This window comes from Coregonus lavaretus, assembly GCF_964263955.1.
Source record: "Coregonus lavaretus genome assembly, chromosome: 6".
Taxonomy (NCBI): Eukaryota; Metazoa; Chordata; class Actinopteri; order Salmoniformes; family Salmonidae; genus Coregonus; species Coregonus lavaretus.
Genome location: NC_139993.1, coordinates 42,478,094 through 42,505,704, shown reverse-complemented (window position 1 = coordinate 42,505,704; position 27,611 = coordinate 42,478,094). Strand labels below are relative to the sequence as shown.

At 43.4% G+C, this 27,611-nt stretch overlaps 3 protein-coding genes across 4 annotated transcripts in view; 2 read left to right on the top strand and 1 right to left on the bottom strand.

Moving 5' to 3' along the window:
• Nucleotides 1-826: 826 nt before the first annotated feature.
• LOC311131390 (HAUS augmin-like complex subunit 5) lies at nucleotides 827-6,368 on the top strand. The gene is made up of 20 exons (XM_084164351.1): nucleotides 827-889; nucleotides 1,069-1,171; nucleotides 1,379-1,441; nucleotides 1,578-1,610; nucleotides 1,763-1,787; nucleotides 1,926-2,058; nucleotides 2,186-2,345; nucleotides 2,462-2,552; nucleotides 2,644-2,735; nucleotides 2,825-2,879; nucleotides 2,979-3,106; nucleotides 3,915-3,993; nucleotides 4,088-4,236; nucleotides 4,426-4,588; nucleotides 4,730-4,810; nucleotides 4,905-5,050; nucleotides 5,187-5,283; nucleotides 5,402-5,540; nucleotides 5,685-5,817; nucleotides 5,938-6,368. The coding sequence occupies exons 1-20, from the start codon at nucleotides 829-831 to the stop codon at nucleotides 6,038-6,040; spliced, it is 2,034 nt and encodes a 677-aa protein (XP_084020477.1). The 5' UTR covers nucleotides 827-828; the 3' UTR covers nucleotides 6,041-6,368.
• A 1,207-nt stretch (nucleotides 6,369-7,575) lies between these two features.
• Nucleotides 7,576-20,637, top strand: sin3b (SIN3 transcription regulator family member B). 2 transcript variants are annotated; one of them, XM_084162995.1, is made up of 19 exons: nucleotides 7,576-8,025; nucleotides 9,112-9,218; nucleotides 9,827-9,980; nucleotides 10,236-10,574; nucleotides 10,766-10,918; nucleotides 11,038-11,160; nucleotides 11,250-11,339; nucleotides 11,437-11,555; nucleotides 11,736-11,949; nucleotides 12,417-12,533; nucleotides 12,771-13,009; nucleotides 13,123-13,306; nucleotides 13,427-14,165; nucleotides 14,292-14,461; nucleotides 14,639-14,812; nucleotides 15,081-15,173; nucleotides 15,489-15,583; nucleotides 17,553-17,751; nucleotides 19,630-20,637. In XM_084162995.1, the coding sequence occupies exons 1-19, from the start codon at nucleotides 7,918-7,920 to the stop codon at nucleotides 19,861-19,863; spliced, it is 3,651 nt and encodes a 1,216-aa protein (XP_084019121.1). In that variant the 5' UTR covers nucleotides 7,576-7,917; the 3' UTR covers nucleotides 19,864-20,637. The 2 variants fall into 2 exon arrangements, with proteins under 2 accessions (XP_084019121.1, XP_084019120.1); XM_084162994.1 differs by having other exon boundaries at nucleotides 10,236-10,595.
• Nucleotides 20,638-25,170: 4,533 nt separating this feature from the next.
• Nucleotides 25,171-27,611, bottom strand: part of xpr1a (xenotropic and polytropic retrovirus receptor 1a) — a gene marked incomplete at both ends in the record, with an annotated part of 80,513 nt that continues 78,072 nt past the window's right edge. Inside the window, 4 exons of the mRNA XM_084164665.1 lie at nucleotides 25,171-25,231; nucleotides 25,412-25,633; nucleotides 25,802-25,941; nucleotides 26,074-26,240. Coding sequence (XP_084020791.1) covers nucleotides 25,171-25,231; nucleotides 25,412-25,633; nucleotides 25,802-25,941; nucleotides 26,074-26,240 — 590 coding nt within the window. The remainder of the gene's footprint in view (nucleotides 25,232-25,411; nucleotides 25,634-25,801; nucleotides 25,942-26,073; nucleotides 26,241-27,611) is intronic.

Here is a 27,611-nt window from a genome sequence, read left to right as displayed (position 1 = left end):
GATCACTGCACCTGTACACAGCCCTTCTGAAATTAGGCCACTCAACTACCTCATCCCCATATTGTTATTTATTTTGCTCATTTGCACCCCAGTATCTCTATTTGCACATCATCTCTTGCACATCTATCATTCCAGTGTTAATACTAATTGTAATTATTTTGCACTATGGCCTATTTATTGCCTTACCTCCATAACTTGCTACATTTGCACACACTGTATATATAGTTTCTGTTGTATTTTTGTCTTTATGTTTTGTTTTACCCCATATGTAACTCTGTGTTGTTGTTTTTATCGCACTGCTTTGCTTTATCTTGGCCAGGTTGCAGTTGTAAATGAGAACTTGTTCTCAACTGGTTTACCTGGTTAAATAAAGGTGAAATAAAAATAAATAAATAAAATGTTCCATATTGTGCAGTGGATGAAAGCTGCTGTGTCGTGAACTAACACTCGGGCTTGACTTTTTCCCCCTTACTAACTCTGACTACTTTATTGAGGGAAAATGTACTTACTGTGATATGTGGTTGTCCCACCTACCTATTTGAAGATGAACGCACTAACTTTAAGTCGTTCTGGATAAGAGCGTTTGCTAAATCACTGAAATGTAAGTTTCCCATTTGGTGTAACAGTTCCGTATTCATTACGGAAACCGTTTACCGTTTAAGAACCAAACGGAAGCTAAATGAGAGTTCCAATTGGACAAATTCAGGTAGATCTCGCCCCGTTTCTTTCCGTGTGAGAAACGTTTTTCAACAGAATCGGCGTAATGTTGTAGAACGTTACACGTTCTATTTGTCCAATTTCAGAAACGTACGCATACGTCACCCGGATATGCTGCAGAGCGGGAAGTTGAACGGGTGGGAAAATCATAACAAGCGACAAACTGCGCGAAGTAAGACAGCTAACTTTTCTTGCGATCGTTTTGACACTCATACACTTGGAAACAAATCTACTTCGCCATCGTACTATTACAGCCACCTGTCAAGCTAAAATGTACTTGCTAGTATTCGTTTTTTGCGAGCATTATTGAGCTGGATATAGCTAGCTAAACGCCTCACTTGTTTTGGCTAGGAAGGATGGGAGACAGGACCCTGCTGCGGGAAGTTAAGCGGTGGGCGGTTGAAGAATTTAATATACCAGCCCAAAGTCTCCCAAACGACAACTACTTTAAAACGTGCGTAACGTCATTCATAAATGTCCTATTTAACGTACATGCACCTTTCTTTGGCCTTGTTGAACTATTCCTTTTTGTCTTGGTAGCAATTCTAACTACAGTCTTGCATAATGCATATCGGCAGTTGCAGACTAATTAAAACGAATTTGTCCCAACATTGAGTTAACCCAAGTAACGTTAAGTATATTGATGTTTGTTTTGATTCAGGTTATGTGTTGGCCCAGGTGCCTCTATATGGAGATATGTCACACAACATATTTTCAATCAGAGGTGGGTATGCAGACTTATTTTGTTGTACTTCCTAGTGTTTCTATCAATTATGTGTAGTAGCTAGGTCAACTATTGTCGTTTTGTCCTAATACGTTTGTTCTTCCAATATCTTCGTATAATTCCTTTCTCATTGCAGGAATGTAAGGGTTATGCGTGGAAATCTCCAATGGTATCCTTTATTTTTGGTGTCTTTGAGTTATCTACAACTGGGGTCATTTCATTGTCTCTTGATAGGATAACTGCCTAATTTCTCTGACACGAATATGACACACAGGTTTTGTTGTATGTACAGTTGTACAAGCCTTGACATTGATCTCTCAGGTACAAAGTTCTGCAAGATAAGGAGGTACAACCATATTTCTCTAAACAAATGTCTAGATAGTTTGATATAGTCTTAAAAATGTGATACTGTAGCTATGTGTTAGCATTATGTTTTCTGTGCGCTCATTCTTTCTTTTACATTATTGTATGTATTTGTTTGCAGTTGAAACAGGTAGTGGGGCAGAGTGATGCTGCTAAGCGGTTTGAGCTTCAGGAGCAGATAGAGGAGCTGAGAGCAGAACTAAACCACCTGGACTCTCAAATCAATGGGACTGAAGCACAGCTAGTTACTGAGGGTGAGCATTTTACCAAATATATCATTTCTTTCCACATACCACATCCTAAAATGTGCTAGGTCTGTATATGTTGATGTCCTCTTTCGCCTTGACGTGTTGTACTCTGTCATCTCTTTGTATTGAGTAGAGGAGTCCATTAACCGGAGCTGGGAGATGGTGGAGGAGAACCAACGCAGGGAGCTCCTTTTACAGGCTTTTAAGCAGCGCTGCATGAAGGAGCGACACTCTCTCTCAGAGGATACCTGCAAGATCATTGGGCACTACCAGGTTCTGGAGCAGCTCTCTAGGTGTGCTTGCTAGAGCCTCTGCCGTTCACCATTACCATTTCTTACCACACTTCCACATGCATTTGACGCCTCAAGCCAAGCCCAAATCCATTCTTTACTTTTGGTGTGTTTTGCAGGAAGGCAGAGGTGGAGGTGGTGTTTGGAAATCAAACCTCCAATAGCAGTGGGGACCATCTCAACTCAACAGGAGCAGAGCCTCAGGTTCTGGTAAGTGCTTTTACTATATTCTGTTAGTTATATGATAGTCTTTGAAGTGATGGTTTTGCATTTTACTGGTCTTGTTTGTTTCCCCCCTTAGCGTAACGTCAGAGAGCTGTGTGATGAAAGACTCCACTTCTTCCAGTCTTTACAAGAGAGTGAACTGAAGATTACATCATCCATTGGCACACAGTAAGAATTATCAGATGGTTTTATATTGGAAACGGAGTCATCTATGAGATACTTCTATTGCTAAATCATCATTGTCTCTCTCTCTTCAGCTTGACATGTGAACAGAGAACTGCAGTATTTCAGCATTGGTTAAGTGCTGTGGAGGTAAGTTGCATTGTTTGCACCTAGTTAGTTACATCATGGTCTATTTCATATTTTCTTCATTTGAGTGAGAATCATATTGGTTTTTTTCCATCTCATCAGGACTTGTTACAATGCTATCCTCCAAACCAAGTGCTGTCAGCCTTGCAGTACCTGGCCTTGGGACAGGAAATGACATTGGAGGAGATGCTTGCCTCTTTGGATGTGGCTCGTGATGTTGCTGCATTACGGTAAATGTTTTTTTTGTTTGTATTTTACATTTTTACATTGACATTTTAGTCATTTAGCAGATGCTCTTATCCAGAGCAACTTACAGTTAGTGAATGCATACATGTTTTTTTGTTGTTTTCATACTGGCCCCCCGTGGGAAACGAACCCACATCCCTGCCGGACAAACCCTCCCCTACCTTGGACGACGCTGGACCAATTGTGCGCCGCCCAAGTCTCCCAGTAGCGGCAGAGCCAGGACTCAAACCAGGATCTCTAGTGGCACAGCGCCTTAGACCACTGCGCCACTCGGGAGTTACCCCCTTTATCTCCACAATTTCGATCTTGTCTCATCACTGCAACAGGCTCGGGAGGCGAAGGTCGAGTCATGCGTCCTCCGAAACATGACCCTCCAAACCGCGCTTCTTAACACCCGCCCGCTTAACCCAGAAGCCAGCCGCACCAATGTGTCGGAGGAAACACTGTTCAACTGACGACCGAGGTCAGCCTGCAGGTGCCCGGGCCCGCCACAAGGAGTCGCTAGAGCGCGATGAGCCAAATTAAGCCCCCCCGGCCAAACCCTCCCCTAACCCGGACTACGCTGGGCCAATTGTGCGCCACCCAATGGGACTCCCGATCACGGCCGGTGGTGATACAGCCCGGGATCGAACCCGGGTCTGTAGTTACGCCTCTAGCACTGCGATGCAGTGCCTTAGACCGCTGCACCACTCGGAAGGCTGGTAAATGGTTAAATTGATAAGGAAGTTAGCTGGACAAAAATAACTGCATGGATTTGAATTATAGGGGCAAATGTATCTGTTTTTATTTTAGGTTTCGCTACGAGAGTAATCACATGCTCGACATCTCAAAAGAAGAGGAAGAGCTACCACCCGTTAAGAGTCTTTTACAGGTGCTTTACACATGTTTCAGTTTACACTAAAACACCAACATGGGGCCAAGACACTGCATAGGCTGGAACAGTAATATCTGTGTCTGATCTGCAGTCAGCCTGGGAGGAGGTAGAACAAAGTCTGATGGAACTGGCTCAGACGCGGTCACGAATTCAACAGCTCAAGACCCAGCTTCATGCCCGAAAGAAAGAAGCACAGTTGGAGCTGATTGGTGGGGAATCTCAAACTGAAGCCTTGTCACGGTAAGTCTGCACTACAGATTGGCTTCTTCCACAACATTTCCATAACATAAATGAACATGCTCAGCCTCTAAAGTAGTCATGTCAATTCATCAAAATACTCTAGTTTGTTGTCTGTATCTGTTGTTTGTGATGCTCTCTACTCTTTCCCAGTTTAAAACCTATTTTCTCCCATGTTTCCATCCTTCCCAGGTCAGTGTTTAAGCTGGAGATGCATTGTGTGATTCAGGCAGCAGTGCGAGCTGGTGTGCAGGACCAGTGTGTTCAAATGGAGCAGCATGCCAGAGACCGACAGGAGGCCCTGCGCAACCTGCGGAGCCAATGGCAAAGCATCATGGACTTCAGACAGCTTGGGGTAAGGAAACCTGCCATCATTCAAAAAAATGTGCAGTCTCTTTTTACTTTTGTGTCTTCCACACACACCACAGCATTTCACCACTTGCCACACATTTACCTAAATAAGTGTGACACACTTTTGTCATGTTTTTATTTATAGGATGTCAGGCAGGAACAGATAAGAGGTCTGATCAAGGGGAACTCGACAGCTAAGACTGAACTGACTCGCGTGCACAAGGAGGTAGGCCCATTCTATGCTGCTGTGTACTGTAATGCAGACTGTGTAAACAGTGGCCATCTAACTTGACCTTTTCTTCTCTCCTGTCCGACCTAAGATTGGACAGTTTGTCCAGGGAAGGCTGGCTCCCCAGTTTGCTGAAGTTCTTTCGGCAGCCAATGGGCTTCGCAACTCTGTGTCCCAGGAGGCCAGACAGTTTGGAAATGTGTCACTATTGACACTTGACCGCAGGATCATTGAAGGGTAAGAGCTTCCTATTTGTTGGTGTTTGATGGGTAGTTGAGTTATCCTTCTAATCATTATTTGGTCTGGATGAGAAAAAATGCTCAAAGGGACATTTTTCAGATGGTTAAGTTTTGTCAACTGCTATATATTTCAGCGAGCAGAGAATTCCAGCAGCGTGGTTGTCTATACATCGCTTGCATTCCTTGCCCTTCCACAATCTGTGTCAAAGCCTGGCTTTCCCAATGTATAGGGTGAGTCCCAGCAGATTATTCCATGACCATTTATGCACCTAGTGGTTTGCTTCTTGCTCTTATCCTCTTGTTTAATTACGTGTTGTCTATTTTGTCCCTCTTTATGATTCTCTGCCAGGCCCCTGAGGAACTGTACACCCAAGCGCTATCCCAGCATCTGGAGCTTCGCTTTTTGCGTCGTTTGCTGCAATTGCACTCCTCCTCTTTAGCAAATGTAGAGAAGCATGGAGCGCAGCTACCTGCACCTGACCAACAAGGTACAGATCTTCTATAGCGTTCATAAGATGCCAATCAAACCGTATCACTCCTCTTTACCTGGTTAACCAAAGGCAGATTATGCCATGTTACATGTTTGATATCTTTATCTCTCATTCATCTCCCTTTTATGTATTCCTCCTTAGCCCTCCTGCTACGTGTACTGGAGGAAGACAAGGACCTGCTTAAGTCTTTGTTGCCCAGGGTTCGGGAGCTTACCCAGCGCTGCTCACAGGGCCTTTCGTATGGGAATCAGGTCAAGACTGCCATTTCCCATTGGTAAGTGCTACCATCAACACTTTCTCCCATATAGCTCTCTTACCCGTATTGAACCTCCATATTATTCACCAGCTAGACTATTGACAATTCACTTTTCTCTTCTGTGTTCTTTCTGTGCAGGTGGGATCAGCCTGCTCAGTTTGCTCTGCCTGACATACGCAAGGGGGGACTGACTTTTCAGCAGTGGCTACAGAGGTGGAAATTTGCAGCTAAGGCTTCTTGATGAGCTCCCTAGAAAATAAAGACAAAACTGAAGTGCATAGATACCCAGCAAACGGGACGTCCTAAGGATGTCCAGGGGACCATGAAACAACCTCCTGACGTTCCGGTGACGTCCTAACAACTCATTTATGTTCGCAGGGTATGCACCAAGGTTAATTTTAGAGAACAATACGGTTCTTTGTAGTACTAAAACTACAATTTTATTCCCACTGACATTAATTTACAATATTGTTTGTTTCTCACATCTCCTTTTTGCTAAACATGCCATTCAATGTGTATCACACGTAAGTTGCTATTGTCTTTATGCCATTAAATTAACTTTGCCTGCACCTTATGTTTGTTTTAATGAGCTTGACGGTTAATCTCAATCACAAATGTAATGCTATTTGACCAAGACAGTTGCATTAGTAGTAATCCATATGACCATATCATTGACAATACAGACAAATCATTTTTTTTGTGGATAGAGGAATAGATTGTTGAAATAAATGTGTTCCGTATAGGACCACTTTGTTCATGGTGTGGTTTTGCTATGTCTGTGGGCTGTACATTTTAGTCATTTAGCAGACGCTCTTATCCAGAGTGAGTGCATACATTTTCATACTGGCCCCCGTGGGAAACGAACCCACAACCCTGTCATTGCAAGCGCCATGCTCTACCAACTGAGCTACAGGGGACTAGTTGTATGAGTAATACTAATATCCTGTGTTGTTATAGGCAACTAGCTATATTCAGGACTTGTTCTTGACATGGAATGGTCTTCTGTGTGATTCGCATTGTTTGACTAATTTTATGGCACGCCCTGTACTTTCCTTCCCGGTTGATCCTTTGTTGATGAGAGGCAGGCAGTCAAATAATGACATTGCTCACACCGGTCATATCTCGAACTTTGCAAGGGGACGCTTTCGTAAAAATATGCCAATTCTACGTGCAATGTGGACACACTTATGTACAAATTTGTAATCTAGTCTGGGAAAGAAGGTGTGAAAATTGAACAAGGACTGTACTGTTGTAGTGAACGATGATGCAGAACAATCCCGTGCGCTGACTCGAGTTATGCTACGTTTATAACCAAGTGGGAAGGTGGTCTTTACCTCATTCAACTGGGGAAAAACCACATGAACGACCCTCCCAACTGGTAATTACTAGTAGGAAACTAGTCTATCATCCCTGAGTTCCGGCTTCTCCCACATACTTACTTCTGAAGTCACCCTATAAGGAAATTATCTCGATAACAGCATTTTCAGCAGTTGAATGTAACAAACATAAAAAGCAATCTCTTTTTTTTAAACTACATAATTTGTTTACCAGCATGATAGCTGTACTCTTTGTTTATGGTTGAAGTAGCTTGTTGGCCATTAGCCAATCTGCATTTCTCAACGAGTTCAAGTCATGTGAATTCATCCAATTGGTAATTTCCTTCCCACTTGGTTATGAACGCAGCATTATGAAGCCGACTCCACCCCTTTCTCCATGCGTCTGCGCACTGATCAACTGTGCTTCCGGATGCCAAGATTGAGCAAGAGTGACTGCACAGCTGCCGCCGAATTTAAAGAGACAGGCAATCGTTTATTTAAAATAACAATCAGCAACCATTGTCTCAAAGCTTGTTTTAAGAGGCTTCACTCTGACATAGCGTACCATTTGTAGTCAATCGTTGGACCAATAATGGCGTTTAATCAAAGTCGCATCGAGTATTAGCGTATCGTCATAGCTAAGTTACCTGGTTGGATTTTCGCTCTTTTGCTTGCTGGCTAATGTTAGCCAACTAAGCGTTGCTAGCTGGTTTCCCGACGAAGAGCAAGATTTGTCGGATAGCCAACAACCATATACCGAAGCTTATAATCAAGTAGTAGTGGCTACTATATCGCCGGGATAATGGCGAAAATCCAGGCACACAGCAACACGAAGCAAATAAACCAAATTCAAGACAAGGCCTATGTTGTACAAAAACAAGTGCAACAACAGCACTTTCAGAAACTGAAGGTAAGATACGGTAACAAAAATGGAAAAGTCTTCCTCAGAACCATTTTGTGTTCGTCAGATATTGGCCATCTCTCGATGCTAACGAGTTAGCTGGCTAGCTAATCATAAGGGTTCTGATTGGAATGTTACTAGCTAGCTAACGTTAGCGTTTGTTGTCGCATGCATGCACAGGACTTCAGTGGAGGTTAGCTAACGCCAGCTAACTTCGGTTCTCCAATTGCGTTAAACGTGATTTTAGAAATGAGTCACTGGGTCATCCAAATACAGCCTAGTAGGACATCATGTTAGTTATCCATCTAGTTGCTTTGGCTGGCTAGAAGCTACCTAGTTTCGATTGTCAGATAACTTCGGACATCCGAAGTTCCTTGTTCACCTTCTCTGCCCACACTGCCAGGCAGAACAAAGTCAAACGTGCGTTACCTAGAATGGGATGGTGTTTGTTGGCACAAAATGGGAGACCTGTCTTTGCTATTTTGTAATCCGACGTCGACAGTTAGCCAACATACTCCTCTGTTCACTCACTATGTTATGAACATAATGGTATATTTAGAAAACCCTAACGTTAGATATTGTTTATTCAGGCGTATTCCTTGTTTTCCACACAGCACACAGAACCATCGAATTTGTTAGCTAGCTAACCATACAGTTTACGTTTTCCTAGGTGACCAGATTTTAGCTACGTTAATGTATCAAAGACGAAGGTGTTTAGATGTGTGATGTATAGTAAGCCTATTTTTATTTATTTAAAAAAAATCTTGCTCAGCCTAGTTTATCTGCCTATTATTTGCAGTGTAGCTTAAAATAATACTGGTAGATGGTTGGATAGCTAGCTAAACGAGTTATAGTCAAAACATGCAATGTTATTCAGCTAATGACTGCATTGAGAAGCAACATGATTGATTTGCCCTTGTGATTGTGAATGTGTAATAACAGTGATGACACACACACTATATTCTTTGTTGATGATCTGGCGGTAATCTAGAGTGGGCCCCTTAATTTCTTGAATTTTATGGAGAGGGAGAAATACAATTTGATAATGCTCTAATGAATTTTCATTTGGTTCCACACCATTATCTTTACCCTCAGGTTGAAGATGCCCTATCATACCTGGACCAAGTGAAAATACGATTTGGGAATGACCCTGGAATATACAACAAATTTCTTGACATAATGAAAGAATTTAAATCACAAAGGTATTGAGTTTCCCTTTCCCATTTCTTGAAAAGTGACTAACTTCAATAGTATAAAAGCATCTATCTTAAAGGGCCAATGCAACCATTTTTATATTAATATCAAATAATTTTTGGGTACCAATTACGTACCTTACTGTAATATATTTCCATTAAAACGGGCAAAAAACTTTCTTAAGTAAGCGTTTTGCTAGGACTGTCTGGGAGTGGTCTGAGTGGGGAGGGGGAAACTGAAAACTAGCTGTTATTGGCAGAGAGGTTTGGAACTCTTTTTGTTATTGATCTATTAACCGATTTATCCCATGGTGATACCACCATGGAAAGCCGAAACTCCCGCTCATGGAAACCTGCTGATTACAAGGTCCTGTGTAGATTGTATTTTCAACCAGCAACTATCAGGAAATAACACTGATCAAATGTTTTCACACTTTTACTGTGTTAGTTTAATCAGTTTTTGTACAATATGAATACAACACAGGAAAAACACAATTTTGACTTCACTGAGCCTTTTAAATGTGTTGAAAAGCAGATGTTCTTAATGCCATCTCATTTAAGGTCACTTCCTCTGTCCCTATAAAATTTCACAAAAATCTTTCTCTCCTCCTTCATAGCATTGACACACCGGGTGTTATAAACCGTGTGTCTCAGCTCTTCCACGGACACCCGGACCTTGTCTTAGGATTCAATGCCTTCCTGCCCCCAGGATATCGGATAGAGATTCCCAAGAATGGAGTGGTTTTCCTTCAGTCCCCTTTCTCTGCCCAGGTGGGTCACTATAAATGTGTATTGATTGGGTTTCCAGACAATCATAATACTGGCTGCCTCTGCACAACAATTTGTGTAACCCAGTTTTATGAATCAATATCCACACAAAGTACTGGTAGTGGGCCTATATATAAATAGAGTTTGCCACAACTTTTCCACCGGAGCATACCACATGGTCACACACAAAGGTGCTCTTAAGATGCATGTTGTGAAGTTAATTTATGATAAACGTAAGTGCCACCTTTTCTTTGGTAGGTCTCCCCAGGCCAGGGGAAGAGTATTGCAAGCCCTGCTGTGAGTGCCACTGGCTCATCTGTTGCTGAAGCTGGGTCTGCCCAAAGTGAAGCTGTGGCATCGCCTGAAAGCATCTCCTCGTCCTCTGGACCCCCAGAGCCTCCCAGTAGACTGTCCCTGCCACTCCCCAGCAGAGAGAGCCAGTCCCAGCCACAGTCCTCCTCAGTGTCCCCCCCTGCCTCGGAGCCCAGCCCAGTAGAATTTGACAGTGCTATCAGCTATGTCAACAAGATAAAAAACCGCTTCTTAGACCATCCAGAGATCTACAGATCCTTCCTTGAGATACTACATACTTACCAGGTACACTGTGTCATCAATATGGTAATTAATTTGTTTTTCTGTCAATTGAAAACAACATATTTGATTGATGTCTGCTTAAAGTGAAGTTGTTTGCTAGCATCTAGGTCAAGGCCACTTGAAATTGTTGCAGATGAGTGTGTATCCTATCACAGTTACTCAGATGGAACAACCGTCTGTTTTTGTGTTTTCAGAAGGAGCAGCTTGAGGTCAAGGAGAGCCGGGGTCGTAGTAGTAATGGGATGACAGAGGATGAAGTTTTCTCAAAAGTGGCCAGCCTCTTCAAAGGCCAAGAGGACTTATTGGCTGAGTTTGGACAGTTCTTACCAGATGCTAAGAGATCATTGGTTAGTATTTTCCCCTTCTTTCTGAGAACGTTACCTGTCCATGGTCATTATGTTTGATCAGTTGACTTTCAGTGCCATTTGTGTTGCTATATCTAACTATCAGTTCTGTGACCTTTCAGTTCACTGGCAGCTCCCTGACAGGGAAAGACCAACTGAAGAGGGCAGAGGACGAGGACATGAGCAAACAGAGCAAGAAGAGATCCAGGCCCATGCTGCTGCCGCACATGACACCACTGCTCAAGGTTTGGACTTAATCACACATTTTATATGCTTTAGCATTTTCCTAGAAGACCTTTACTGTATGTGATTGGTTATGGTTTGGTTATTTTAGAAAAAGATGAAGTTTTCGTGCTCCAAAGACCAGTCCTTTGCCTCAGTTGGGAAGCATGGAGTCTTGCGGGAGTTCACCTTTTTTGACAAGGTAAAGTGTCAGTGTTGGAATGATTCCATAATGTTTTGGCTCTGACAGACATGAAATCCTTGGTCACAAATGATGAAAATGTTTTGATTCGTTACAGGTTCGCCGTTTCTTCAAGAGCCAGGAGGTGTATGAAAACTTCCTCCGCTGCATTGCTTTGTTTAACCAGGAAGTGGTTTCGGGAGCAGAGCTGCTGCAGCTTGTCACCCCCTTTCTGGGGTAAGTGGACCGTGGGAGCTTGCATTGGACCATGGGAGCTTTCAAAGGGAACAGTCACTGATGTCTTCCGGAGTAAATAAATGCATTCTGATATTTTTGTACTGTATGAAGGGTAATATGTTTTGCCAAGTCTCCTCTTGAGCCATTCATTCATTTGTACATGTTGATTATTTCCTCCAGGAAGTTTCCAGAGCTATATACCCAGTTCAAGTCATTTCTGGGGGACAAAGAGCTCTCTCATTCAATGTCTGGCCTGTCAGACCGCTACATGGAAGGAGGTGGGGGCAGGGAGGTCGACTATGCATCTTGCAAGCGCCTGGGATCCAGCTACAGAGCACTACCCAAGACTTACCAGCAGCCCAAGTGCAGTGGTCGCACTGCCATCTGCAAAGAGGTCTGCATAAATTAAATAAGTTCTGTTTTTTAAGATTTGCCATTTCAGCACTGATTTTTAGTCCAAGTTCATAGCATTTTTTGAGTCTGGTAGTGGATGACAGAAAATAGTTGTCTGAAGGCTAGATATATGGCCTTGACAGGGACTACTATTGCTCCAGTAGCTGTGAATCTACATCCATACAAGTTTTGTTTGTCAGTGCATGCCAGTTCTTAGTTATTTTCCCCCCACATTCTTTTAGAGTTCAGCTTGACCAATGTTTAGTTGGAGCTTTTAACTTGATATCTGTGTCAGAGAGTGAGGATAAGGTATTGGTAACGACCAATCAGAATTGAGCATGTTATTATTATGTATTTTTCCCCGACACTAATTGCTTCTGGTTGACTTTAATGATAATATTATTAGTTGTATGGGTATTGAAAGTGAAACCAAACGGGTGTTGAAGTCCTGCCTTCCTGCATTTACAGGTGCTGAATGACACCTGGGTTTCCTTCCCCTCATGGTCGGAGGACTCTACGTTTGCAAGCTCTAAGAAAACCCCATATGAGGAGCAGCTTCATCGCTGTGAGGACGAGAGGTTTGAAGTAAGCAAGCTGAGATATCAGTATGAAAAATGTATGCACTCATTAACTGTAAGTCGCTCTGGATAAGAGCGTCTGCTAAATGACGTAAATGTAATATCAGAACTACTATTACTACAGCCACCAACTATATACATACAGACTGTTCTCCCTCATCTACCCAGACCATCACTCTGCAGAATCATTTAGATGAACATGTTCCAGAATGATTGCTAATGGTTATTTTCCTGTTTCCTCAAGTTGGATGTGGTCCTGGAGACCAACCTGGCCACCATCCGGGTCCTGGAGAGCGTTCAGAAGAAACTGTCCCGTCTGTCGCCTGAGGACCAGGACCGGTTCCGTCTGGACGACTGTCTGGGTGGCACCTCTGAGGTCATCCAGCGCCGAGCCGTCTACCGTATCTATGGCGACAAGGCCCCTGAGATTATAGAGGGGCTGAAGAGGAGCCCTGCTACTGCTGTGCCTGTGGTGCTCAAGAGGTCAGAGTGCACACACAAACCACACACACATGCAGGGATTTAACTAAGATACTTGGCCAATGTGAATCTAGCTGTGTGTTAATTCTCCTATGTCCTCTCTGCTGTGTCTGTAGATTGAAAGCGAAGGAGGAGGAGTGGAGAGAAGCCCAGCAGGGATTCAACAAGATCTGGAGGGAGCAGTATGAGAAGGCCTACCTCAAGTCCCTGGACCACCAGGGGGTCAACTTCAAGCAGAATGACATGAAGGCCCTCCGATCCAAGAGCCTGCTCAATGAGATTGAAAGTGTTTATGATGAGGTGAGTACTCCGATGTCAATTCAATCTACTTTCTTTGTATTCACCCAACTGATAAATCAAATGTTCTTAGCACAGGAGAACATCTCCTTTCTATGTGTCTAACATGTCTGTCCCCCTCAGCGTCAGGAGCAGAGCACAGAGGAGGGGGGCGTGGGCCAGCAGGGGCGTGACGGGAGCAGCGGTGCAGTGGTCAGCGAGCCACACATGGTGTTCACCTACGAGGACAAGCAGATCCTGGAGGACGCCGCCTCCCTCATCATCTACCACGTCAAACGCCAGCCCACCATCCACAAGGACGACAAGGACCACATCAAGCGCATCATCCAGCACTTTGTCCCTGACCTCTTCTTCTCCCGCCGCGGCGAGCTCAGCGAGACGGACGAGTGGACGGACGAGGAGGCCGAGGTGGAGGAGGGAGGAGACCGGGGAGGAGGAGGTAGCAGCATCATACCAGGAGCAGTAGTGGCACCAGGGGGCCAGCCACAGCAGCAGCAACAGCAGCTGAACGGGGAGTCGAGGCGGCGGCGGTGCACCTCTCCTCAAACAGTGGAGCTAGGTGGAGCCTCCTCTCACAGCCTGGCTCCAGAGGGAGGGGAGAAGGTGGACCTGAGAGACCCTGAGGCAGAGCACCAGAAGGAGCTGGACGGAGTCTACAACCTGTTCTTCACCAACAACAACTGGTACTTCTTCCTGCGGCTGCACCAGACCCTGTGCCAGCGACTGCTGAGGGTGTACCGGCAGGCAGAACGGCAGCTGCTGGAGCACCGGGCTGAGCAGAACCGAGAGAGGCTGCTGATGGCAGAGGGCCGCAGGGATAAGGCCAGCGACCTGGCCTTGGAGCTCCGCCTCAAACAGCCAAGTAAGAGAACTTCTCAGATTTAGTGTCTTTTAATATTTTGTATTCTGCATTGGTTAGTGTGTATCTGTGTATGGGAGAGGGAACATGGGGCTAAAGATGGTCCTGTTTTTTGTACTCGATCCACAGGTGAGGTGGAACTGGAGGAGTACTACCCAGCGTTTTTAGACATGGTGCGCAGTCTTCTGGATGGGAACCTGGAGTCTACGCAGTACGAGGACACCCTGCGTGAGATGTTCACCATCCACGCCTACATCGGCTTCACCATCGACAAGCTCATCCAGAATATCATTAGACAGGTCAGGGTTGTCTCCTACTCTAGTTGCCAGATTGCATTCTACAGAACCAGGTCCATATCCGTTCACTACATATTCATGCTTTACCTCAATAACATTATGATCCTGAAGTGTTTGACTGTTCTCTGAATGCCTGTAGGTTCGCCTTCCTCTGGGCTGACATGTCATTTCTCTGTGCAGCTGCAGCACCTGGTGAGTGACGAGGTGTGCCTGCAGGTGGCTGAGCTGTACCTGGCCGAGAGGAAGAGGGGCGCAGCGGGGGGGAACCTGTCGTCCCAGTGTGTGAGAGCAGCCTGGGAGACCAGCTACCAGTGGAAGTCTGAGAGGGTCATGGCTGAGGAGAACTGCTTCAAGGTAATGGTCTGCCCTGGGGGAACAAATGCTGAACCTTTTTAGCCTTGAATATTTGAAGAGATTTTCTATTGATTCTGTGCTTTGAGCATGGGGAGACTCCGAGGGTGTATCTTTTATTTGGTTGAGGGAGAATGGTTTCCTCATAGTGTTAGTGTAGGGCTTTAGCTGCTGCTTTTTTGGAACAGAGATTCTGTGCATTCTGAAACCGTCATAAAAGCGTTTATCATTGATGTTTAATGGCATGCTGTGGTGTGATTTGTCTTTGTAGGTATTGTTCATTCAGAACAAAGGCCAGGTGACTTTGACCATTGAGCTGCTGGACACAGAGGAGGCCCAGGCCGATGATCCGCTGGATGTACAGGTAAAGAATCCTATGGGCAGTCGCACCTATAGAATATCACAGGATTCCCTTTGGACGTTAACTTAGACTGACCTTTTAAGGCAACTTGCTGCTCCAGATTTTGATGGGCAGCTTGCTTTTATACAACACAGGTTGAGGCTATTAAATTGTAAACATTATTAGTTCTCCCACCCACTTTGAAAAATCAATAAAAGGTAAAATGACTAATAAACCTCTGAGTTTGTGGCAGTTTTGTTATTTAATCTCACAGTTTAGTGCTTTGCACTGTCAAGGCTTTTTCCCGATATTGATTACGTTTTCTCTTTCCCTGTCCAGTGCCTGTCCAGCTATATGGAACAGTTTGTAGGGACAGAGTCGATGCTTTGCTCGCAGACTGAAGGCTACTTTTTCAAACCTGTATTTCTGCCCAGGTAAGGGATTCATGCTATTACCGTTGGTTGGGATGTCCATATACAGTGAGGGGAAAAAAGTATTTGATCCCCTGCTGATTTTGTACGTTTGCCCACTGACAAGGAAATGATCAGTCTATAATTTTAATGGTAGGTTTATTTGAACAGTGAGAGACAGAATAACAACAAAAAATCCCAGAAAAATGCATGTCAGAAATGTTATAAATTGATTTGCATTTTAATGAGGGAAATAAGTATTTGACCCCCTCTCAATCAGAAAGATTTCTGGCTCCCAGGTGTCTTTTATACAGGTAACGAGCTGAGATTAGGAGCACACTCTTAAAGGGAGTGCTCCTAATCTCAGCTTCTTACCTGTATAAAAGACACCTGTCCACAGAAGCAATCAATCAATCAGATTCCAAACTCTCCACCATGGCCAAGACCAAAGAGCTCTCCAAGGATGTCAGGGACAAGATTGTAGACCTACACAAGGCTGGAATGGGCTACAAGACCATCGACAAGCAGCCTGGTGAGAAGGTGACAACAGTTGGTGCGATTATTCGCAAATGGAAGAAACACAAAAGAACTGTCAATCTCCCTCGGCCTGGGGCTCCATGCAAGATCTCGCCTCGTGGAGTTGCAATGATCATGAGAACGGTGAGGAATCAGCCCAGAACTACACGGGAGGATCTTGTCAATGATCTCAAGGCAGCTGGGACCATAGTCACCAAGAAAACAATAGGTAACACACTACGCCGTGAAGGACTGAAATCCTGCAGCGCCCGCAAGGTCCCCCTGCTCAAGAAAGCACACATACAGGCCCGTCTGAAGTTTGCCAATGAACATCTGAATGATTCAGAGGAGAACTGGGTGAAAGTGTTGTGGTCAGATGAGACCAAAATCGAGCTCTTTGGCATCAACGCAACTCGCCGTGTTTGGAGGAGGAGGAATGCTGCCTATGACCCCAAGAACACCATCCCCACCGTCAAACATGGAGGTGGAAACATTATGCTTTGGGGGTGTATTTCTGCTAAGGGGACAGGACAACTTCACCGCATCAAAGGGACGATGGACGGGGCCATGTACCGTCAAATCTTGGGTGAGAACCTCCTTCCCTCAGCCAGGGCATTGAAAATGGGTCGTGGATGGGTATTCTAGCATGACAATGACCCAAAACACACGGCCAAGGCAACAAAGGAGTGGCTCAAGAAGAAGCACATTAAGGTCCTGGAGTGGCCTAGCCAGTCTCCAGACCATAATCCCATAGAACATCTGTGGAGGGAGCTGAAGGTTCGAGTTGCCAAACGTCAGCCTTGAAACCTTAATGACTTGGAGAAGATCTGCAAAGAGGAGTGGGACAAAATCCCTCCTGAGATGTGTGCAAACCTGGTGGCCAACTACAAGAAACGTCTGACCTCTGTGATTGCCAACAAGGGTTTTGCCACCAAGTACTAAGTCATGTTTTGCAGAGGGGTCAAATACTTATTTCCCTCATTAAAATGCAAATCAATTTATAACATTTTTGACATGCGTTTTTCTGGATTTTTGTTGTTGTTATTCTGTCTCTCACTGTTCAAATAAACCTACCATTAAAATTATAGACTGATCATGTCTTTGTCAGTGGGCAAACATACAAAATCAGCAGGGGATCAAATACTTTTTTCCCTCACTGTATTGGCCTTTGTATGAAGCCACATTATTTCCCTAGATGTTACATAGCAATCCTCTATTGTGTTTTCACATGTTATTATTTCACTGCCTTAACTAATCACTGTGTAAAAGCATTATAGTGCAGATTCTTTCTGCTCGCCATAACAGCAAAGCACAAAATGAGTCTTTAGTATTACAGGCCCTGATTTGAATCTGAATGTGGTGGTCCCTTGCTTCCATGTGGTCCTCTGTCTGAACCTGAGGCACAGTATTTTCCCTCTGATATACTCTGACTGTCCCCTGCTTCCCTGTGCTACCGTGTGTGCGTCTCTGTGTGTAGGAACCTGAGGCACTTCAGACGCTGGCAGGTGCGCCAGGTGGAGGCGATGCGCTGCAGACGGGAGTGGCACAGGCAGCTGGGTGTGGAGAGTGCTGGCAGCCTGGACTGCCGCTTTAAACTCAACACCCACAAGATGGTGTTCGTCATGAACTCTGAGGACTACATGTACCGCCGGGGAGCGCTGGTCAAAGCCAGGAAGGTACAGTTAAAGTCGGAAGTTTACATACACTAAGGTTGGAGTCATCAAAACTCGTTTTTCAACCACTCCACAAATTTCTTTTTAACAAACTATAGTTTTGGCAAGTCGGTTAGGACTTCTACATTTTTCCAACAATTGTTTACATACAGATTATTTCACTTATAATCCACTGTATCACAATTCCAGTGGGTCAGAAGTTTACATACACTAAGTTGACTGTGCCTTTTAAACAGCTTGGAAAATTCCAGAAAATGATGTAATGGCTTTAGAAGCTTCTGATAGGCTAATTGACATCATTTGAGTCAATTGGAGGTGTACCTGTGGATGTACTTCAAGGCTTACCTTCAAACTCAGTGCCTCTTTTCTTGACATCATGGGAAAATGTAAAGAAATCAGCCAAGACCTCAGAAAAAAATTTCTGGTTCATCCTTGGGAGCAATTTCCAAATGCCTGAAGGTACCACGTTCATCTGTACAAACAATAGTACGCAAATATAAACACCATGGGACCACGCAGCCGCCATACCGCTCAGGAAGGAGACTCGTTCTGTCTCCTAGAGATGAACGTACTTTGGTGCGAAAAGTGCAAATCAATCCCAGAACAACAGCAAAGGACCGTGTGAAGATGCTGGAGGAAACAGGTACAAAAGTATCTATATCCACAGTAAAACAAGTCCTATATCGACATAACCTGAAAAGCCGCTCAGCAAGGAAGAAGCCACTGCTTCAAAACCGCCATAGAAAAGCCAGACTATGGTTTGCAACTGCACATGGGGACAAAGATCGTACTTTTTGGAGAAATGTCCTCTGGTCTGATTAAACAAAAATAGAACTGTTTGGCCATAATGACCATCGTTATTTTTGGAGGAAAAAGGGGGTGCTTGCAAGCCGAAGAACACCATCCCAACCGTGAAGCACGGGGGTGGCAGCATCATGCTGTGGGGGTGCTTTGCTGCAGGAGGGACTGGTGCACTTCACAAAATAGATGGCATCATGAGGAAGGAAAATTATGTGGATATATTGAAGCAACATCTCAAGACATCAGTCAGGAAGTTAAAGCTTGGTTGCAAATGGGTCTTCCAAATGGACAATGACCCCAAGCATACTTCCAAAGTTGTGGCAAAATGGCTTAAGGACAACTAAGTCAAGGTATTGGAGTGGCCATCACAAAGCCCTGACCTCAATCCTATAGAAAATTTGTGGGCAGAACTGAAAAAGCGTGTGCGAGCAAGGAGGCCTACAAACCTGACTCAGTTACACCAGCTCTGTCAGGAGGAATGGACCAAAATTCACCCAACTTATTGTGGGAAGCTTGTGGAAGGCTACCTGAGACGTTTGACCCAAGTTAAACAATGTAAAGGCAATGCTACCAAATATGAATTCAGTGTATGTAAACTTTTGACCCACTGGGAATGTGATGAAAGAAATAAAAGCTGAAAAATAATTCTCTACTATTATTCTGACATTTCACATTCTTAAAATAAAGTGGTGATCCTAACTGACCTAAGACATAATTCTTACTATGATTAAATGTCAGGAATTGTGAAAAACTGAGTTTAAATTTATTTGGCTTAGGTTTATGTAGACTTCTGACTTCAACTGTAGCTATTAGTATTACTGTCTGGGATTACTGTGTGTTTTTTTTAGGTGAAGAACAGCTAAGGCAGGCATATCTTGTCTTTTTAATTTATTTATAGCTTTAGATGGCAAACACAAATTAGGGTTCCAAGTTCATTTTAATATATTTGAAGTGTTAGGTGTCTTGTTTTGGCATCAGCTAGACATCCTCATGACACTTATCATCCAGAGTGCTTCCACTGTGGTACATGAAGCCCTGTCTGTAGGTCTGACTAACTCTTCCCGTCTGTCTCTCCTTCAGTCCCAGCACAAGGTGGCTGTGAAACAGCACGAGCGCTTTGACAAGTGGCACCAGGGCTGGCTGGCAGAGCACGTGCCTCCGGCGGCCGAGCGCTCGGTCCACGACTGGCTGATGGGTGAGGAGGAAGAGGACATGATCCCCTGCAAGACCACCTGCCTCAACACACAGGTCAAAGGCCTGCCTGTCAACAGATACCAGGTGCATTACAGTAGGAAACCCCCCTCCTCTCCCTAGAGGATGGATCCACACACACAATCTCTCTCTCACACACACACCTGACCTACTACACACACGGAGAGAGACTGGGTGGACTTGGCAGACATGTTGAGACTGAGACTGGGGGATCCAGCACGGAACACAGGAGCTCTTCATCCGATTCACCCATGCTGCTTCTCTGTTCACACAGTCAGCAGTGCAAGCAGAGGGACGTGAGAATAAAATCATTGTTTGTTTCAGAAATGTGAATGTTTTTTTGTTTTTTTTTAAGTCTGTTGTAGTTTTTAGCTTCTGAAGCCAGAGGGCCTTTTTGTTTGTTTGTATATGTTTATACTGAAGTACTGAGAGAAATGGTTAAATGTGTCATGCTCCACAATGTATTTTGTACAGTAAGCTCAACTTAAGTAATTGCATTACTGTATGTGCATATATACAACTGTACACATTTTATATATGCATTTACATGAATAAGATGAATGAACATGTAAAATTACATGGATCTTAGTGTTTTGCAGGCAGCAAATTCTTGATATTTTCTTTTTTCTGGTCATTTTTCTTGTGACTAATCTAAACAGATGATTGATTGCCAGTGTGACAAGTCCTCACAATTGATTTAACTTTGTACATTTTATGGAACATCAGAATTATGGATCATATTCATGATTTCACCAAATCTTTACTTTGGTTTGTCATTTTACATACTAAAATAAACAATATCAGTGTTAAAAAAAGAATGTATAACATTTATCCTGTATCAGTTATCATGAAAATAAACAACCTAGTTGTGAACTTCTTAAACAGCCTGGAAAAGTCTTAAATGTTTTTGATTATATATATTTTTTCTTGATTGTGTTGTGGTGCAGAACTTGGAAGTGCAACATTGTGGCTTTTCTTGTCATTCCAAAGAACTTGCCAACAAAATATGTATGTATGTTCAACATTAGGAAATCTCGGTACAGACAACACTCTTTTATTATGGAATGGACAAAATAAAAAAAGCCAGAGCCAGGGTGACAGTTTAAAAAAATAAGCGTGGTTTATAAAACCCAGTTGTGACAGGATCACCAAAGTGTATACAGAAATACAAATGAGACCATCATTAAAACATCATAGTACAGCGTTATACACTCAACATTTACAAACTACTCTGTAAAAGGGGTAATGTAAGACATTTCCTTGTCTTTTTAAAACACAACCACATAACTGATCTTTATCAGTTTTCATAACGCATTCAAAGTACATCCATGTAGTTACTACAGACACTGTTAGTCTTCTACTTTAGAAAGAAAGGCTACAACATCAAGAAGGAAGTAAAGATGAGGAGACATCAAGCACATAACATGGGATTTAGCAAGCAGTATAATCAGCAAATCATTGAGTGGTTTTACTCATGAGAAAATGTGATGTCAGGGCTTGCGTATCATTCAGGTCTTAGAAAGAAAAAAATAACTACAAAGTAACCCTCAACCCTTTGACATTATCACTTTCTGACCATATCTTGTCATTAAAAATGGCTCAGTTGTAGATAAATTGGTGAATAACTGCTAAGCAGTCATATGCATTAGAACGCTTCCAAGGTAATATCCTAGGAAACCATTAGTATCTTGTTAGATCCCCTCCCTCCAGTAGCCCTGGACGCAAACCCTGAGGATGAGGGAGCCAGGAAAAAAGATGGAAACACCAACAAGATACAACCAATCACAATCTAGACTTTCTTCTACTTTCTCTTTTTTTTTTTACAAACACAATTCAACAGGTTTTACACTTAAAGAATGCAGGATTGTGAACAATCAAAATGCTCCTCAACACCTAGAATACTGCTTGTTCTAAAGCTAAATGGAAAACATGAATGTATGTAATCAAGAATTATCAATCCAGCTAAAATAATCCGTATCCTCCAGATAATGAAAAATAAATTCAGATATGTACAATGGAAAACAAAAGCAGCATGCAGGCAAGACAATTGTCAGAGCGATACTAAAACAATCTCATGAAGTTGGGAGGGAGACGTTTGTGCTCTCTGACAAAAGAGGACAGTGTTAAAGGTTTAGACTAGATTAAAAAGTGTGTGTGCGTGTATATTTGTGTGTGTTTTGAGGGGTAGAAGAGCTCTCCATCACTTCAAAAGGCCTGAAATGCAAAAGCTTTAAGAAAATAAAAAGCCGACCTCTTTGGTGGAAAGACTGGTTGACTGGCCTGTTCAGTAGTTGTAGTGAGTGTGTGAAGAAAGTGGCCGCACCTATTCTTCCAACAAAGAGGACACAATCAGTAGTTAGATAATTGAATTGTGTGTTTTGTGAAAGTGGTTTTTATGACTACCAGACTTCATGGCACAGCCATAACTGCCATATGTCTAATCGCATCATCACCACAGTAATATACGACATCTATCTCAAAGGCACAGGACATTGTGTGTATTTCTTCTTGTTGATGGTGCTATTACACATTTACAACATTTTGTAGCCTATGAACTTTGCAATTTACACAAATATTTAGTGCTGGGCCCCAACTGTCATTTCTCATTAGATGTGTCAACAGTCTAAATAATAAAGAAAAGCTAAGAGAAAGGCAAGAGAAGCTCATGCTGATTGATCAACACTGTACATCAACTCCTGCATCATGTAAACACAGTTTAACCACAGGGTGAAAGAGAGAGGGTGTCACACACAGGGAGTGGAGGGAAAGCAGTCAGCGACACACATACACTTATCCTTCCTTTGAAAAGCCAGGAGGTCCACGAAAAGGGGCTTACCCACTTCAAAGTTACAGCCGATAGATTGTGCTCGCAAATGATATTTGTCTACAAATAAAGCATGCATGTAACAAAATGGACAAACAAAACAAAAAGAGCGCTAACAGTGGATGTCAGTTGAACAATTTCCATGGTGTTATTTTTCTTGGTGAAACCAAGTAATAAAAAGTACCAATATTAATCAAGAAACAACATACATTGAAGCAAAATCATGAGCTTTGTTGATAAGTGCATTGCCATAAAAGCATGAGAAACAGACATGTACTGTAGAATGAGCTGATAATAGAAATCAACCTCACCTTCAACATCATTTTTGGGCACCGAGACTTGAAACTGTGAGCTAACCCAGTCCTAAACAACAGAGTAAATACTGCAGGCCCTACAACCCAAGGAGGACGGGCCTGTTTAATCACAGCTATCTGATCTGAGAACTACTGTTTCACAGCAAAGTCTTTCCAGGATTAGAGATCACTTGACACAGCAGATATACGACTCACTCACTTGGTCCCTGTTCTAGTCAACAAGCCTGACAAACCCTACCACTAAAAACCCTACCACATGCAGAGTCCCAGGGTCTATTATACTGTACATGCATGCATTCTATATTCAAAAGAGGTGATGCAGCAGCTATGTTGTAAAGGTCGTAGATATTTCAGAGGAGAGATGACAGAGATCAGGGTGAGGACTGTTATTTGGATAGTGAAAGTGCTAGCAGACATGACAGAAGAGGATCTCCTGTTTAGCCAGGGCATTCCTCCTATGGAAAAGCCATCTCAGCAGACGTCATCAATATCCTGTGAAAATGCCACATGACCTACTTAGGCAGTATTACAATCAGAGGAACTCCAGTGGAAAACCCTGATCACTGTCAGCTGAGCTCTCCCCACTGCTTCTGAGAAGGCTGAAAGCAGAACAACAGAACAAATACAAAGTGCCCCACACAATCATTGGAAAACACTGCAATCGAAAATGGTCACAGTGCTGTTTTAGTTGTTGAGCAATGAAAAGAGAGAATGGGATAGTATTCTTAAAGGGCAGAGAAATGCACGAGACTCTCTGACATCTCAACTCAGCTGCACAGTAGAACAAACAGACTATTCTTCTCAGGCTAGCTAGATGATTGATGCTACGCCAGCGAACAACATTCATTAAAATAATGCTTTAGCAGAAAAGCAAAGTACAGTTATGAACATGTAGGGCACTTGACATGAGCTAATTAGATAATTGATTTGTTTGTTTTTGCAAAACTTTGAGGTTGTAACATGGGCTGGCTAACTGATCTGTGGGCCAAGCTTATATGAGAGGGAGAATGAGCCACCTGAAGGGTTCTTAGTCTTCTACACAGGACAAGAGCGGAAACAGTAGCTTTTAGAAAACATGGCACAAGTCTAATTCAACATTCCCACCATTGAGAAACACATACATATCATTGCACAGATGCTCAAGCTATTCTCATTCTTATAAATAATACATGGAGTATATAATAGTTATGACATCCAAATAATGCACATGAACAAATATACAAAGTAACTTTCACAGACAAAAATATGTTAAAATTATATTTTTGTTCAAGTTGTTTTTGTTTGTTTGTATTAAATGCACTTTTCCTGCAAGTGGCACCAGGGTTTTACACTGACTTCATTATTACAACTCAATAAACAAAATCAACCCAGTACGTGGAGTAGAAAAAAGAACCAACAGGTTGAAACCAGTTGATTTTGTTGATATGCTGTGGTTAATGTTGCATTCCAGAGTCCACGCTCAGGTGTGTTATTATTATTAGTCTTTTTGATAAATATGTCTTCTCCCTGTTGATCCTAATATAATAAATGCATGTAAACAGTCGTTTGTTCTCTAATACATCTCCAAAAATGGCAAAGAACTACAAAAACAAATATACAAACTAAAAAGTATCAACATAAAGTTTGTTAAAAAATAAAAGTACTCATAGGGAAATCCCAGTGCTAGGTGGGTTTTCCCAATATGTGCCTGTGTGTATCCCTCTTTGTCTGAATAACTGTGTGTGTGTGTAATCCACCTCTTCTATACCAATATCATATACTGAGATTGTGCTTGAGTAAATTAATCTGTTTGTCTGTCACTGAATTGTTGTGTGTCTCTGTGTATGTCTGTATGTATTAGTGTGTATGTTTGTGTCTGTCTGTGTGTCTATCTGTGTCTGCCTGTGTGTCTATCTGAGTGTGTGTGTGTGTGTGTGTGTGTGTGTGTGTGTGTGTGTGTGTGTGTGTGTGTGTGTGTGTGTGTGTGTGTGTGTGTGTGTGTGCGTGTGCGTGTGTGTGCTTGTGTCACAGGAGGTTGGTGGCACCTTAATTGGGGAGGACGGACTCGTTGTAATGACTGGAACGGAATCAGTGGAATGGTATCAAATACGTCAAACACATGGTTTCCACGTGTTTGATGCCATTCCATTTGCGCCGTTCCGGACATTATTATGAGCCGTTCTGGTGTGTGTGGTGTGTGTGTGGTGAGGCAGCTCTGTGATGTAGTGATCACTGGGGGCGTAGAGCTGGTGCCCTGGTGCCCTTGTGCCCTGGTGCCCTGGTGCACTGGGCTCAGCTGAAGGCCTCATCATCCGTGTCCTCTATCAACACCTTGGTGTCCTTCTTGGATGATCTGGACAAGAGAAGGAATGCACACATGGATACTGTCAGACAAACACAAGGCTAACATAATTTATATCGATTCCTGGGCATGTGACCCTAGCCATAAGTCATGTGTATTTTTGGTGTGTGTATGTTTGTGTGTCTGTGCGTGTGTGTGTGTGTGTGTCTGTGTGTGTGAGGAGGTGCTTACTGAGAGGACAGCAGGGGGCGCCGTAGGGACAGGCTGTAGCTGCGTTTCCAGCTCTTCTTGCCCTGGCGGTTCCTGACTCCGTCCTCTTGGTCCATCATCTGCTCCAGCAGCGTCTGGTCGTCGGCGTTCAGCGGAGCCACCGAGATGTCCCTCACGGCACGGAACTCACCACAATTATTCAGGTGCTCGTTCTCCAGACGGAAGAAGTTCCAGACAAAACGCCTGTGTGTGGATACAGAATGAGGTATAACATAATGAGCAGAGAAAGAGAGAGAGCGAGAGAGAGAAAGAATGAGAGAGAGAGAAAGAATGAGAGAGAGGGGTGGTGGGCAGAGAGACAGAGAGGCAGAGAGAGAAGCAGTCTGTCCAGCTCTGTGTACTGTAACCCACCTGAACACCTCTAGAGGAGCCAGCACGGTGGCCACGATGTCTCCTACAGAGGGGATGTTGGTCATGGTGGTGAGGGAGATCTGGATGGTCCAGGCAAAACGCAGGATCACGTCCTCTATGATGGCACAGTAGTAGTACGCCTGGAAAATATAACAGAGAAGTCAGGTCAGAGGACGAATGTGTGTGTGCGCTGTGTGTGTGTGTTTTGTGTGTGTGTTTTGTGTGTGTGTGTGCCTTGCTGTGTGTTTATGCAGGTCGTGTGTGATGCTCACTTTCTGTGGGTAGACGATCTCCTCCCTGAGGAAGGTGTTCTCCCCTGCTCCACGGTCAAACAGGCCCCAGTCCATCTTCAGGTCCCAGATCAGAGTGTACAGGGAGCTGACGGCTGAGAACACGATCAGCAGGTAGAAGAACATGTCTGCATCGGAATGCTTTTGTTCTGTGATGCACAAATACAAAGAAATGAGTCCATCATTAGCCTGTATACCGGTAGTTAAATACAATTTTAAAAAATGCATTTTGCTCAATCTGTGTATATATCTTGATAATTAAGAAGAACACATAAATTGCCTGCTTTGAACTGCGGACAGAGACATCAGCTTGTTCATAAATGTTAGTCTCTGGTCTTCACTATCCCCACTAGAGGGAGAACATCTACCATAAGTATTATATTTACTGAGACAGGTTACCATGGATGGAAAATGACATGCTAATCCTTAGTAAACTATTCAGAGGCTCTTGAAACAACATGTTATTGTGTCCTGGTAATTCACTACTAATAAAAAGTACATTTATGATATTCTAATTTCGTCTTGAACATTGACATCATGCCAGTAACAATGTGTAGTGGTAACCAGCTCTGCAGTAGTGTCATGTTGATGTCATAGCTGTGTGTTTTGACTGGGATAGACTCCCATGCTGCTCCAGCGACAGCCTGAATGCCTGGGGGATTATTGATGACTGAGGTATTCTAGTCTGATCTGCCTGGGCTCTGGGCTGAACCCAGCGTTCACCGAGCGCTCTCCCCCTAAGTGACAGAACAGAGTGTGGCCTGACACTGTTTGACAAACTCACACACCAACACACCAACAGGACACCCAGGCCTGGAAGACACATCACGCAAAGTGACGCATCCACTCTTATGACAACTATTCACACCCAACTATTCACACCAGCCTCCTTTACCCAGGTGGAGAGTTCTGACTGAACTGAAAATACATTGACTGAAAATGACTATGATGAATCCACTGGGTAAGTCTACTGTGCGTCTTAGAATAGTCTGCTGTATTGTTATATTTCCCATGAAGGAATATGACCAGTAATCAGTGGTCAAGATTCACGTTGGTCATAAAGTAACAGCAGGTGTGTGTGTGTGTGTGTGTGTGTGTGTGTGTGTGTGTGTGTGTGTGTGTGTGTGTGTGTGTGTGTGTGTGTGTGTGTGTGTGTGTGTGTGTGTGTGTGTGTGTGTGTGTGTGTGTGTGTGTGTGTGTGTGTGCGCATGTTGTGTGTGTGTCACATGGGCCGAATACAACGGGTGTAGACTTTACTGTGAAATGCTTGCTTATGACCCCTTCCCAACAATGCAGAGTTAAAATATTATAATACAAATAAAAATAGTAACACAATACAGGGAGTACCAGTACCAGATCAATGTGCAGGGGCATGAGGTATTAGAGGTAGATATGTACATAAGGCAGAGTAAAGTGACTAGGCATCAGGATAGATAATAACAACAGTAAAATAATAACAGAGTAGCAGCAGCCTATGATGAGTGTGAAAGTGTGTGCGTGTGTGCGTGCGTGTCTGTGGG